Source organism: Chelonoidis abingdonii, chromosome 1, assembly GCF_003597395.2.
Source record: "Chelonoidis abingdonii isolate Lonesome George chromosome 1, CheloAbing_2.0, whole genome shotgun sequence".
NCBI lineage: Eukaryota > Metazoa > Chordata > Testudines > Testudinidae > Chelonoidis > Chelonoidis abingdonii.
The window spans coordinates 64,015,508-64,031,211 of NC_133769.1; the positions used below are offsets into that span (position 1 = coordinate 64,015,508).

The 15,704-nt window shown below is 42.2% G+C and overlaps 1 protein-coding gene across 2 annotated transcripts in view; it reads right to left on the bottom strand.

Annotated features, from left to right (window-relative positions):
• The window catches only part of TAFA2 (TAFA chemokine like family member 2), a 326,794-nt gene that overhangs the window by 78,159 nt on the left and 232,931 nt on the right, over positions 1 to 15,704 (bottom strand). For both annotated transcript variants that reach the window (XR_012655887.1, XM_075066030.1), the window contains exon 2: positions 9,184 to 9,290. Coding sequence is in view for 1 of the 2 variants with exons in the window: in XM_075066030.1 (XP_074922131.1) it covers positions 9,184 to 9,289 (106 nt within the window). In the remaining variant the exon portion in view is untranslated. The remainder of the gene's footprint in view (positions 1 to 9,183; positions 9,291 to 15,704) is intronic.

The window sequence follows — 15,704 nt, forward strand, 5'->3', positions numbered from 1 at the left end:
ACCAGAGAGTTTATCAGGTACTCAGAATCCTGATTGGTGGCAGCGAGATAAGATCCAAGCTGGTAATTAAGCTTGGAGGTTCATGCTAAGCACCCAGATTTTGGACGCTAAGGTCCAGATTTGGGACAGAGGCTTATTACAACATCTACACTGCAATAAAAGACCCACAGCTCTGAGTCTCAGAGCCTGGTTCAACTGACTCAAGCTCAGGGAACAAGGACTGCAGGGATAAAAATATCAGTGTAGACATTCAGGCTCAAGCTGGAGCCCAGGCTCTAAGATCCTTCCCCCGTCACAGATGTTCAGAGCCAAGAGTCCAGTCCCAGTCCAAATGTCTACACTGCTCTTTTGGGACCCACAGCCCGAGCTGGAGTCAATTGACCTAGGGTGTGAGACTAAGTACCGCAAGTCTTTTATTGCAGTGTAGACATACCCTTAGTGACAGTGCAATTCAGTTATGTGTGTTCAATACTTAAGTCTGTGTTGAAGCAGAAATGTGCCTACAGTAGTAAACTTAACACACAGGACTGGATGACTCATAGCCGAAATGTTCTTAAGGGCAGGTCTACACTTAAAATGCTGCACTCCTACACTGATGGGACAGTTTCTCCTGTTGGCATAGTAAATCCATCTTCCTGAGAGGCAGTAGCTATGTTGCTGGAAGATGCTCTCCCATTGACATAGCACTGTCAACATGGAGGGGAGTGGTTGGTCAGTATAAGTGTGTAGCTCAGGGGCATAGGTGCCAACTCTGTGGGTGATCTGGGGCTGGAGCACCCACAGGGAAAAAATGGTGGGTGCTGAGAACCCACTGGCAGCCCATCTTTACCTCCCCCTTCATCCTTCCTAGCACCCCCCCCCGCTCGCCAGCAGGCGCCGCAGATCATCACCTCCCCCTCCCTTTCCCTCCCTTCTACCTGCCTTGAACAGCATGCAGGAGGCTGGGAGGGAATGAGGAGAAGCGAGGATGCGGTGAACTCGGGGAGGGGTTGGAACTGGGCAGGAAGAGGTGGGATGGGGGCAGAGCAGAGATGGGAAGAGGAGGAGTGGGGGCAGGGCCTGGGACAGAGCTGGGGGTCGAGCACCCGCCGGCACACACCCGAGTGACATAGTTATACTGATATAGGTCTGTAGTGTAGACCTGACCTAAAAGTAGAAATCTTGCACAGGGAAAAGGCTGCTGCAACAACGAAGGGCTAAACTAAGTATAGATATGTCTATACTACCCGCCGCATTGGCGGGTAGTGTTCGATGTATCGGGGATCGATTTATCACATCTTGTCTGGAAGCAATAAAATCAATCCGCTAATCAACGCCCGTATTCCACCTCGGCAGGAGGAGTAAGTGCAGTTGTCGGGGGCGCCGTGGCAGTTGACTCACCACCGTGAGGACAGCCAAGTAAGTCGAACTAAGATACTTCAACTTCAGCTATGCAAATAGCATAGCTGAAGTTGCATATTTTAGTTCGAAACCCCCCCCCCACACACACACACACAGTGTAGACCAGCCCTAAGACACAGCCCACATCAGTGGCAGCTGCTAGAGGCACTGTGCCAGATTCACTTGCACACTTCAACTGCTTTATATTGCTCTGGTGATATAAAACATCGATAAACCTGCCATAACCCACCACTTAAGCCATATAAACAGCAGCTTCGAATCACTGGAGCAGCTCAAAGTAGCCAGAGTATATAGTGAATTTGATAGGCACAATGAAAGGACGGCATGGGGCAGTGCACGCAGCTATAGCCGTTGTTACACTTTTAACAAGGTAGAGTATTGACTCTCCCCATGACAACTCATTTCTGCTTCCTAGGGAAGGGCTGCAGGGTCTGGTTGAATCATGGGCCTGCCCTTCCCTGATCCAGTGGGGTTTTAGTGCCACTGTAGGCACTAAAGTTCTCCTGTGGAATGCTGGAAGATTGTATCTAGCCTCTCCACAAGATAGGGGTAAAGGTGTCTCCAGTTCTTCCTACAGGACTAGGCACAATCTAGTCCATATTGGCCTCTTGTATCTGTTTTAAAATTCTTTAATTGTAAAGACATTTATCATTAAAAAGTTGGAGTGCTCAAAATAAATTAATACAGTCCCCAAACTACGTCTGATTAAATTATATCATGTCTCCAACCGAATCTGCAGCCTTTTAGCCCAACTGTCCAAAAAAGCAAACAAAATACTCTGTACATTACTCATAAGTTGTTTCAGGGCAAATAGCAATTTATAATCCATTTGTGATGGGGAATACAAACCCCGCACCAGGCGAGAAGGAGCTAATGAGCAGCTTTAGGCCCAGACAGCCCCTCCTTGCTGCACCTCTGAGGCATGACAATCTCGGAGAAGGAGCATTAACAAGGGTGAAGCTCGGTTCAGAAGGCCTCTGTGTGGGGAGGGGAATGGACCTTTCACCCTCAGTTCCCACAGAGGACCACAGGAGAGACCCCAACATACACCTTTGGCTGCCTGTGAGAACAGAGCAGTAAGATAGAGAAGCTGGTGCTGCTCTTTATTTCTGTTACTTTAGTTTCTTTTCCTTTGTTCTCTTAAGGACTCAGGTGAGGGGCTTGAGCCCAGGGAAGACCCCTGCTGAGAATGAGTCCCCCGAGGAGAAGGTGGGTCAATGTAGGAAGTAGCCCAGAGAAGATCACAGAGACCTGTAACCACTTGCTACAAGGGTCCCTGGGCTAGAGGCAGAGACTGAGTTTCCCTGTGGCCTCACAGAGTAGTAGCAGGAAAACCCTGGACCTAAGAGGTCTGAAGGACTATTTTCCCACAGTATGTGAACAGAAGGCTGACAGTCTAGATGGAGAGCATGGAGCTCCCTGATGTTTGGATGAGTCCTCAGATCCTGCAAGGGCCACAACCATTGAGTTTGCAGGGTTCTGATGTGTGCCCTGCAACCCAGGGGCAAGGCATCCGTGTTCCTCGTGAACATTGGTTACAGAAAAACAAAGGGATAACATTCTGCGGGTCTGTCCACCAGTCCAGAGAGGACAAAATTACCTATGCAAATCATGCTAGCCAGATAATGTCGACAAGGGACATACACCAACACTAGCCGTCTCTGAGACCTTCTGAGGCTTAGTCTCACAAGCATGGTTGTTTCAGGAAATAACTCTGTAGCACTTCAGGATAGGTTGTAGATCCTTGATGATGCTCTGGAGAGCTGAAGGTGGTGATCCCTCACTTTCACAGATCTTGAGAGACAGTCCAGTCCTTGCTTACAGACAGCCCCCCCCAACCTAAAGCAAATACTCACCAGCAACCACACACCACACAACAAAAACACTAGCCCAGGAACCTATTCTTGCAACAAAGCCCATTGCCAGCTCTGTCCACATATCTATTCAAGGGACACCATCTTAGGACCTAACCACATCAGCCGCATCATCAGAGGCTCATTCACCTGCACAACTACCAATGTGATATATGCCATCATGTGCCAGCAATGCCCCTCTGCCATGTACACTGGCCAAACTGAACAGTCTCCACACAAAAGAATAAATGGACACAAATCAGACATCAAGAATTATAACATTAAAAAACCAGTCAGAGAACACTTCAACCTCTCTGGTCACTTGATTACAGACCTACAAGTCGCAATACTCTAACAAAAAAACTTCAAAAACAGACTCCAACAAGAAACTGCAGAATTGGACTTAATTTGCAAACTGGACACCATTAAATTAGGCTTGAATAAGACTGGAAGTGGATGGGTCATTACACAAAGTAAAACTATTTCCACATGCTATTTTCCCCCTACTGTTACTCACACCTTCTTGTCAACTGTTGGAAATGGGCCACCCTGATTATCACTACAAAAGTCTTTTTTCCTCCTGCTGATAATACCCCACCTTAATTGATTAGTCTTGTTAAAGTTGGTATGGCAACACCCATTTTTCATGTTCTCTGTGTATATATATTTTCCTACTGTATTTTCCACTGCACGTATCCGATGAAGTTGGTTTTAGCCCATGAAAGCTTATGCCCAAATAACTTTGTTAATCTCTAAGGTGCCACAAGGACTCCTCATTGTTTTTGCTCATACAGACTAACACAGCTACCACTCTGAAACCTGTCACACTGATTTAAGTTCCCTTTAAATCTTAGTACAACAGGGCAAGTTAATCAGGAGCACGATTATATTTTAAAAAAATATCAATTAAAAACATGTTTGTATTTTGTCCAATATATAGGCGTGAGCTGAGTAATTTCATTTATTTTTTTCAAATAAAATAGTCTGTCATTGAACACTTCAGATTCATCTAGTAAGTCCAAAGAGACTCAATTACTTCATTATCTATCTTGAGTAATTTTTGATTCAGTAACAAATTTCTTCTGACAAGTGGAGACATTTATTATTAGTGATGCTTTTGGATAACTGTTCATTTTGTCCAAGAATTTAAAATGCAATAGAAAGTTTGGTTTTTGTACTTGGAGGTTCATTAGATTACACTCAGATCTCAAAAGTACACTTTATTTCTTTAGTGAAATTACTTTGGTGCATTTATATTTTATCAACACACACAAAAACTTGAGTGATGTTAAGGATATGGCACAAATAAACAAAAACCCCAAGAAATTCTAGTTTTGGGGACTCTGCCTAGATCTTAGGCTTAGAAATGGTTGTACTTCAGCAGTGGTCTTATCTAAAAAAGGAGTATCTACAAGGGCATGTCAATATACTTTTCCAAGATGATCATTCCTTTTGCTTGAAACCTTAAAAATGAGATGTGATTTGATGTTCAGCACATCAGTGCAGGTTTCTTCTGATAGAGATAGCAGGCAGCCACTGATGCTGAACTGATGTCTGCCTGCCATTTCTATCGGTGAGCTCTATATATTTGCATATTTGTTTGTTCTGCAGGGGCTGAGGGGAAGGAGGATCAGTACCAGATTAAGAATAAAATATCTTTACGGATTTCTCTAGATAAAAATCTTCCTGTTAGAGCTACTCTCCAGGTATATCAGTTTTTAGGCTAGTAACCTTGCCAGTGTCCTTTTAAGACTGATACTCCATTATTTACTTGCCTTCTCATGTGTAGCTCTTGAAGCACAAAGGGTATCTAATTCTGTGTACTGATTCACAGCCCCCTGTGGATCTAGGTTCTGATAAGGCACTCATCCCCATAGTATGAATGTCTCCCTAGTATTTAAAAGGAAATAATATTCCTGGTTCCAGCACACAGGAGCTTTCTTCCCAATGGGTAGAATGTGTGAGGGGGAGAGCACAAGCTTAGTGAGAGAAAGCTAAGTCAAAAAGCGAGCTTCACATTTAGTTCTGAATACAGTCAGATTATTAGGCATTCAGAGCTCGGTATTGTTTTCTACTGCAGGCACAAAAGCTCGTGATCACCCACAGGGGCTGTGATGGACTCAGGCCTGAAGGATATAAGAGGGTAGTGGAACGCAGGGATATCAGCCTCAGAATGAGCAGGTCCCTGTTCCCTGGATAGTCAAACAAGGACTACTCCAGGCCAATCAAGCCACCTGACGCCAGTTTAACCAGTTAAGAGTGTTAGGCTAATGCCAGCACCTGACCTCAAGTAACTGAGAAAGGGTCAGTTAAGGCTGGTAGGCTAATGGAGACAGCTGGAACCAATTAAGGTCCCACTTATACTGCTTTGAAAGCTCTCCTTTCCAGTTCTCTCTGGAGGAGCCCAGGTGAAAGGAGCTGGAGGAGAGGAAGCATTACTGAGCCCGGAGATAAGGATGAAGCTTGGAAAAAGGGGACCACAGAGAAGTGGCCCAGGGAATCAAAGCAGGGGCAGTGGAGGAGGGAAGCCGCTAACAGCTGCTATCATTAGGGTCCCTGGGCTGGAACCCAGAGTAGAGGGTGGGCCTGGGTTCCCCCCTCCCTGGACGATCTACAGAGATCCCTTTGAAAGGGGAAACAGACTTAGGTCCAGGCAGGAGACCAAACCGTGCATATGGAGCTCTAAGGAGCAACAGAGACTGTGGGTATTCCACCTTTCCATCTCCTGTACCGGCCTGTGATGAAAATAGCTCAATAAGCTGTAACCTTTGCCACCATACTGGGAAAGGGAGGTCATACTGAGGGCCTTAGCGAGCTTCTGAGGCCACTGTATCCGCCAGGAAGCACGGGACCCACCAATACAGGCTCAGAGCTTTGTCACAGGGCTTACAAATATGTTGAATAACATGATGGATAGGACTAAGTGTAACGATTTCCAGAGGCAAGACCTATCCAGATGAAACTATGCACCACAGCCCTCTGAAAGGAAAGATCATAACAGAAGTACTACTCTACCCACTCCTGTTAGGTGGTCTGTAGATAAGAAGAGTGTCAATATTGGGGTCATCTCTAGATTCACCCAACTGATGGATGCACACAAGCAGGGTGGGGTGTTTCGGGTGGCTTTTGTTTTTGCAATTGAGCCTGTCTTGTACTTGAGGTCTGATGCATAGGGCATAATAACTCCATGTTCTAACTTATTCACTCAGGGGATAGTGTGCTAAGTACCCTGTAATAACTAGCTGAGGCAACACTGGTACAGCAGTGTCTTCAAGACAGATTTCAGTAATGCAGGTCAAGTTGGACATCTTGACAGAGTGCAGGTCATAGAACATCATTGATCTTGCACTGAACGTTAGGAATCTGAAATGCTGGGTTCTAACCTTGGCTGCTGCAGGCTCAAGAAACATGGCTGCCAGTTGGGCCTAAGAAATTGGCCATGGATACCCTGCCCTGTTCCCTTGTCTTGGTACTGAATTAGAGTTTCACATGTCTGCCATACCCCTTAAATTCTTTGGTGCAAGAAGGCTAACTGTTGAGTTCTCAGAATCAGCTGTTCACAACTCCACTGTACTCGGCATTTACCACAAAATATTTTTTAAACCATCTTGTGTGAATTAATGTTTTCTTTGTTTTACAGTAGCTTTCGGGGGGGTGGGGAATGGGAATGGGTTTAAGTACTGGACCTTAATATGACTAAGGCAATAGAAATGTTTTTTTGAAAATGTATTGTATTGATCTAATAGACTGCAGAGGCTCTTTCAAAGTAATTAAGGTCTGGCATGTCAATATGTTATTAGGAACTTTTTTAAATGAAGATTAATGATATAATAGGCAATCATGACTGAAGTAACCATTGTATTAATCCGTATTTGGAAACTGTATTCTAAACTGAATGGTATCATCAGAACATAAGAACTAAGAAGTCTTACTCCTTAAGCTCCTCCCAAGTATAGACAATGGGGGGCAATTTTCAAAGGCCCAAAGAGAAGTTAGGAAAACAATTTCTACTGAAAGTCAATGGGACTTGAGCATCTGATTCTTATTTGTACCTTTGAAATCTCCCCATATATAAGCAATGTAGCTTCTCTGCCGGTGTACTAAATCCACAACCAAAAAATCTTCATGCAAAGTAGACAGTTTGCTAGATGAAATACCTCAGCCATGTTTCTTCTTTTTATTTTTCCCCACAAGCTCACAACCTCTCCTTCACATTATTTGCTAAAGGCCTGTAAAGTTACAGTTGTAAAAAAAGAAAGCTTTTGTTAGGCTACATGAACACAGAATAACCTGGCTTTCCCCTACCCCCAACTTTGTAAACTAAAAACATCAAAGTCCATTTTTTTCCAGTTCTCTCTGCTCTAAGTCTGGGATTCAGAATACCAGGTGTGGCCCGGAAAAGAAATAGCCCCTGTTACGATCTCATTTGTAGGCATACATCTGGAAAGTTGAACTTAGTGGGCCAGCATTTCCTCTCAATTACACAGCAGTAATTCCCAAAGTGGTCTTTGAAAAAGTTTTTTTTATAAAACATAAAACTGATTTATAAGTAAGACAGACACTTAATACAAGGCTCTTTCAGCAACAGTAACAACCACATTTCAGCACAGTTTAAACTGGATTTTGGCTGAATCAGGAGCTAACACAACCATATGAAGTTTTGAACATGGCTCCAACAAGGCATGACCCCAGCTTCAATAGTTTGCTGAACCACATCAGAATCTCTTTTGGCCACAACTAAATTTAAAACTAAAGAGATTGGGTGGAAAATCCTAAAATATTTTGCATCCTAAAATATTCAATCAATTATGAAGTAAACTATATCCACAAAGCAAAAAAAAAAAAAAAATCTGACTGCTAGATTTAGGTAATACTTTCTCATAGAATCCTCTTCACACAAAAATCATTATAAAATAAACTTTAATATAGAGATGTAATGATTTTCTTTATTATGTCACTCCCTACTACTTAACTCCATAACTCTGTGACACTCATCTCCCACATCTAGTTTATTCATGCCTTCCTAATTTATTCTGAACTGGAATCAGAAGACAAATTGCCAATGTGCAGACACTGCAGGGGGAGATGTGAACTTCAATATCATATTGTACTGCAAAGCCTGCAGTTGGCTTCTGAAGTTGTATTTGATTATGGAAAGAACAGGAGGTTGTCTCACATTAATTCATAAGTCAAGGGAAGTTATTCCTTGGATTGGGGCCCCAGCCATAAAAAAGGAATAAAAAAGAACAGATATTTATAAGCTGCCAGGAACTGTCAAGCCTTATCTATATATAGATTAGAGGCTAGAACTGCCAGGAAGAAAGGAGGCTGATATAGCCAAAGTTACTAGAAATGCTGACACCGCCAGTGTCCAAGTGCTAGCATGCACAGGGAGAGTGGGAAACTGGAAAACAGGAGTCTCCCCCTGCATTCATTTTTTTTTTATTGAGGAAATAGACAATGTTCAGTGCACACTCTCCAGGAAGTTGCTCTTATCAGATAGTTTGCATGCAATAGCAGAATACATGGGACTGAAGATTGTTTTTTATGAGGTTAATTTCAAGAACTCATCTACAGCTCTTACACAGTCTGTCTGATGTATCTATTTTTATGAAGGAAGCTTCTTTCTGTGCTTAGACAATTTTTCAACTTTACCATCTTAGATAACAAAATGACAGAATAGTTGCTAAAGTCAGATATTCACAACAATTGAATCAGAATACTTAAATTCACATGGGAGTAATCCTCAAGAAATTAAAATATCCCTGCTCATTGAAAACTTCTCTCAACACTGATCTGTGGACTAGCTACCTTGAGAAGCTAATCAGCATAGAAAAAGTGATATGGGGCCAATAAGCTGGACAATTCTGAGTCTTTTGATGGAGGTTACATGTTCTACAATAAACTCAAATAGAGCAGAATTTCTTACCTTTGTGGTGGTTTGCCCCAGATGCTAATTTCCCCCACAGTGTTACAACAAATATTATTATTAGCAGTTTTCCTTTTGTTGCTTTCTGTAAGTATCTCTTATTCATCCTGAAAATAAAGATAAAAATAAGTGTTTAAATGAAACATTTTTTTCTTTTTACCATTGTAAACTGAATTTGATGCTTGTAAAAGGTGCTTGATTGACAACACTGAAGTCTGAAATCCTTTTGAGCCATAGAAAAGGCTCAGCATGGACTGCATCAATGTAATCTTCCCCTCCCTTCCTTGCCAACATTTCCCCTTTCTGATACAGAAGGACCATCTATAGGACTCAGAGAATATTTGAGCCCTGTACAAGATGGACATCATTGGAGCCCCTCCAACAGAGAAGCCTCCCAAGGGAAGGCATCAATAGAAACCCAGCCAATTCTCCCAGTGTGAATTCTTGCTGGGTTGCAGCAGATCTTGCCAAGGTTGATTTGGCCCTCTGACTCTACTGCAATGATATTTCATGTATGGCTTTAAGGCCACCTGCAACTCTTTGAAGCCCTGCATACAAGTCATGATGATGGATTTGATCAGAGTACCAGCAAATGCAGCACCCCCACCACATGAGAAGTCCCCATGGTGCTTGATATACACGAGGCAGTAGCTGAAGGGCTTAGCCAAACACATGGGATTCATCAATATCATTCCTTGTGTATGCCAATGGACAAGAATAGACAGGAGATGCTGTGTCAAAGAAAGTTGCAGGAAGTCACAAAGTAATTGAAACATGAGATACTGATGTTGCATTGTGATGTGTTCATTGTGACTTTACAGCAGTACTTCATGGCACTGAGACATGATGATGAAATGCAAGGTTGAGCATTGATTATATCAGTGCAACTCCACGCAAAGTAGGTCGCCAGCTGCCAAAGAACAAGCATAGTAGCTTTGGCTCTAGGGCTAGAGAATTAAAGTTCTGCAGAGGGTGATGAGATATATTATAATGAAACCTGCTCTCGCTTTTTGCTCTCCATGGAAGACCCCTAAAGAGCTGGGTAAGAAACATTTCTGCAGGATGGCCATATTTCTGCTAATAGGTCAAGAGGACAATGATGCCTATTCCATACCATTTACATTGAAAAAGCTGTAAAACTTGACCATTTTAACAAAATTATTACTATTTCACAATGCCTGGCGCGAGGCTGCCTTTTTCTTCAGAGCAGAAAAATCTGTACTGCTTCAGTACTGTTGTGCAATTTCTACAGTTCTCCCCTATTGCATTCATAAGAAGCCAATATTAAAAAGACTCTAACCTCTTTCTCTCTCGCTCTGTTCATGCACAGCACTACCCTGACAACCACAAGTGCCATGAAAAGGCAGTCTATGCTGTCAGTCAGAATTAAGCATTAGACTGTTAAGTTCCATATCTATTTCCTCATAAGAGCAATCCCAATTTCTTCGGTTTCTCCATACTTCTGCACATGTCTCTCCATACCAGGACCCTGCACATTAGTGTTGCAGATGGCAGACCCCCAGATTTAAATCTCCTTTGGAGAGACAGATATGATCTTATTACACATAGGTAAGATTTCAAACTGAGTCACCTGTAGAAAACATGTGATTCAAATTAACAGACCAGTGAGGAGATTTAATCTAATTAAGTTAACATGTATCAAAGCCCTTTAATGGCTGAATTCAGAACAGCCAAAGAATTAAATGTTCTTTAACAGAAGTAACACATTTACTATATAAGGTGTGTTCCTCTGGGGTTGTGTAGGGGAGTAACACAGAGCTAGGGCAGTGCAATATCCAGTTAATAGCTAATACCTCGTGCACCTGAATGTCTAACTGATTAATAATCTTAGTGGCAATCACAGAAGGCTACGAACCACACTGCATTTCTGACATCAGTTTGCTCTTCTTTTGCACTGATGTTCCTGTTCTTTTGGAATGCTACTTGTTTACTTGCCATCGGCTAGAGGTTTCTGAAGTGCCCAGAACTGAAGAGAAATTCATTATTTGTCATTCTAAAAAAGAATTTAAAAATGTAAACAGAGATATAGGTTCACAATGTTGATTTATAACCATCTATGTGAACAGTAGAGAAATTAATTCTTTCACTCCCAGTCCTCAACTGCACCTGTTGTGATGCTGGTGCCAATCAAAATTCCATTAAATTGAAGTCTACCTCCCATCCACACCAAGCCTCACTCTAAGGGGATTTGCACCATTAAGCCAAGTGAGGTCTAATGCTACCCCCCTCTTCCTGCACTCCCTGATGTTGCCAGATCCTCTCCACTTGCTCTGCAGTGAGACAGGCTGCAGAAACAGAGCTAGGACATGAGAAAATAGCAAGGGAGAGAGGCAAAGAGGAGGGGGACAACCAGTCTGCCTGTAAACAGGAGCCCCTCATGGCAGATAACAGAAGAAGGTTAAAAAGACACATGCCTTTCCTGCTGCTAGCCTTGCACGTGGGACTGTGATGACCTAGAAATTGGCAGCCCCATTGACCTGCCAATCCCCAAAAAGGGCCGTCTTACACACAAAAAAATAAGAGTTTTCAGCTTTGACATATTAACTAAGTGGCAACTCCCCTGTCATGCTAACGACGAGGCTGGAGCAAGGCTAATGCAGGGCAAGGACAATATGGAGCAGAAGCAAGCTGGGAGTCTTTGGAGCCTGGTGCACTGCAAGGCAGCAGGAGGGTTCTTGGCCTGGTAGCTCTGTTGCTCAGCTTGATCTGCAGCTCTGCCGGGGTCATGGACATATCTGAACCTGGAAGCAGAAGCTGCTGACTGGGGAAACAGCCTGAGAGCCTTGGCTGATCAAGTCCTCTCAGAAAGGAGAAGAGCACATTATTTTCCGTTTTTCTTTTCTTCCTTGCCTTCCAAAGGCCTTGGACTTCACCTTCTGTGGGCTGTGGAAGTATACTGACCTTTCGGTTGGACTACTTTTATACCCACCCACCTCCATAAAGTACCCCCACAGATACCTAACTGTGCTTTGGATTCTGAGACAAGAGCAGCACCCACCCTCTTTCCACAAGTGATATAATCTACTACAAGAACACTGGCACTCTATTTTTTGAGGACAGCCAGCATGCTACTGGCAGTATTCATGCGCTTACAGAAATAACATGTACCCACCTGGACACTGCCAAGAATAAGAGACCAGAGAAGCAAACACAGGTTTGAGATAGTGGGTTCTTCTTAGCAGCCTAACAGGCTATTGTGAAAGGGATGGTTCTGAGAAAAGGTGATCACCTATTCAGACAATCTTGAGAGGTTAGTTAATAACTTAGACATCTTGAACCCAACCTAGGTATGTCTGTGTGCAGTTTTTTTGTCATCATCATCTGGCTGTATTAGTCTGTGATGCTTACTTTTGGTTAATACATTTTATTTGCATTTGTTTTCCAAAACAGCCTAAGGTGCAACATCAAATACCCAGTGGAGCCAGAAAATATTGACCACAGCCTTGAAACAGGGCTGTTAACCTTTTTGTAACTCTGACCAAGTCAGGTGATTGGGTCTGAGAAGTAAAAATCAGTCCATTACCAATACTTCTGTGTGTCACACTGTTGTTATATACTAACATAATAGGCTATGTCAATAGAATAAGTGAGGTCTGAAAAAGTTATTTGCAAAGTTCATGAGGGAAGATGCAGAACTACATAAACAAACTGCAGCTATTAACCAGAACAGTTTTTCCTCTTAGGCACTCTCCTCCTTTATTCTTTTTCTGAGACTCCTTTCAGAAACCATGATATCATCTGCTGCCAGATTCCAGTGATGTTGTGTTACATCAGCTACAAATTCAAAAAGAAAATCAAGTTTACAGGAAAACTTGAAATTTCAAGATCAATTTAATTCTGAAATGGAATGAAATTTCAAAATTCCATGTGAAACAAAGTATTGATTTTTTCTAATTGAAAGCTGCTGACAGGAACATTTTCAACATTTTTTTATTAGAAACAATGCAGTTTCAACATGTCCACCCAGAAAATGAATAGTAAGAATGGCCCTTTTGAGTTTATTTTTCAGAGCATCAGTAGGCAGGGGAAGGGAAGCATGGGCTGTCCCTAGACTCCAGGCACATACCCAACTGAAACAAAAAAGAAACAACAACATAACCCTCTTTGACAGTGGAAGGGTGGGAGATGATTGCACTGTTACCAGTTCTTCACTAACACCATTATCTAATGAATACTGGTATTAATTTTCCACACTTGGTTTAGAATAAATATTTCCACTAATATGTACACCAGTAGCACACTAACACATCACATTATGGCCCAATCCTAGAACATCTTAAGTAATTGTGCTCAAAGTATCTTAGCTGTTGCATGTCTTTTTCTCATCGAGCTGAGACTGCACAGGGAAACTCGAGAACAGGTTGTTGACTCTAGAAATCTCTGAGGCTGGTCTCCGCAGCTCATCAAAGAAGCTGTCATGAGAACATACAAACTTGTGTAGAAATAGAATCAGTGGCCCTCTCCACTGCTTCATAACCTGATGGGGCCCATCAGAAGATGGATGTGGCAAACCTGTGTGGGTACCCGGGAAATGCTCCTAATACCTGGGTGAGTAATTGGTGTCTTTGGCTCCTTTCTAGCATTCACAAGCTCACAAGTTTTCCTTTTGCTCAGCCCATACTGGTGAATTCAGGATCAAGAACCCTTCTAACAACTCACAAGTAAAGGACAATCACCTGGGAATTACAGCATCTTCTAGCCATGTAGGCCAGTATTCAACTGTCCTGCATTTCCTATTGTAAGTAAAGTGCAACCATATGAAATCCTTACTGCAGCAAAAGAATATAAGAAATGTGGCTGCTTCCCCATTAAACGCTGATTTAGTGTTAAAGAATTAAAATCTTTCACTGATAGCATATTACAGACCAGAATTCTCTTATTTTTTCTTTTACACTCACTATTTTATTTGCTATTTCTAAAAAGTCCTAGATGACCAGTAGAATCATAGACTTTAAAGTCAGAAGGGTCCATTATGATCATCTAGTCCGACCTTCTGCACAATGCAGGCCACAGAATCTCACCCACACACTCCTGTATCAAACCTGTGTCTGAGCCACTGAAGTCCCCAAATCAAGGTTTAAAGACTTAAAGGTGCAGAGAATCTTTCAACAAGTGACCCGTGTCCCACGCTGCAGAGGAAGGCGAAAAACCTCCAGGGCTTCTGCCAATCTGCCCTGGAGGAAAATTCCTTCCCAGCGGATATGGCATCGCTTAAACCCCAAGCAGAACACCAGCCAGACACTAGGAAAGATATCTCTGTATTAACTCAGATCCCACCCCATCTAATCATCCTACGGCCATTGGGCATATTTACTGCTCGTAGTCAAGACGAATTTTGCCATTGGCTTTCTCCTTTAATTATCGCTTAATCTAGCAGAGATGTTTTTACCCCCTACTCCTTGGAGGCTGTTCAGAACTCCACTTTTCTGATGGTTAGAAGTCTTTCATCTATGTCAGTCTAACTTCCTGTGTCGTTATATCCATTTGTTGTGTCATTTGTATGAGCTTAAATTATTCTTTTCCTTCGCTGTATTTATTCTTCTGATATATTTCTGAGGCATCTATCTCCGTCGTTCTTTTGGTTTAGGCTAACAGCCAAGCTTTTGGTCTTCTTTATATTGCGATTTCATTCTCGGATCATCCAAGTAGCCCTTCTCTGAACCTGTTCCAGTTTGAATTCATCCTTCTTAACCATGGGAAACCAGAACTGCACACAGTAGGAATGGCCCTGGGGCTGAAGTCCTTGTACATAAACAATGCAGCAGTTTAAATTATGTTCTGCATTATGTTGAATCTTACATTATTTATTAGCAGTGCAGCTTTATTCAGCCTTTCTTCTGTAAACTAATGCAAATTTAAAAGTGTCCCTCTGGTAGCTAAGGTCACTTTGTAAAAGTAACACCTGTGTGACCCCTATGTGTTTGAATATTATATATATATATATATATATATATATATATATATATAAATAAATTCCCTCTATGCCATTCCTGTCATGTTTGCTCAGTGAACAAATAATTTGCCACTCTCATTACTTCAGGTACAAGGTACCTTGTGAAAATCAATCTTCTTTCTGCTTCATACATCACAGCCTATAACAGACACAAAGTGCATTCTGATTTTGAAATGAAGTTGGAAAAAATACAGGTCTATTCTCATAAGCTACTTTGTTTGATCTAGATGCGTAAGAAAAGAAAGAAAATGGGCACTTAGCTTGGTAAAACTAGGAAACGTAGCACGGGAGTCACAGAGGAAATCTCAATATACAAAGCCAAGGTATTGTTTTTGCAAAGTGATCCTTTACCAGAGGGATACTTTTATAGTAGAAAGAACAAGTACCTGTAGGGTGTTTAGTGCGCTGCTATTCAGAAATATCTTATTCAGAAATGGTTAAAACCCTGCTGGCTGATCTGCATAAGCTCTGTGAACATGGTTACCATCAGTCTAGCTGCACAAGTGACAGCAACACAGAACTTTTAGAGACACTTCCATAAAAAGAA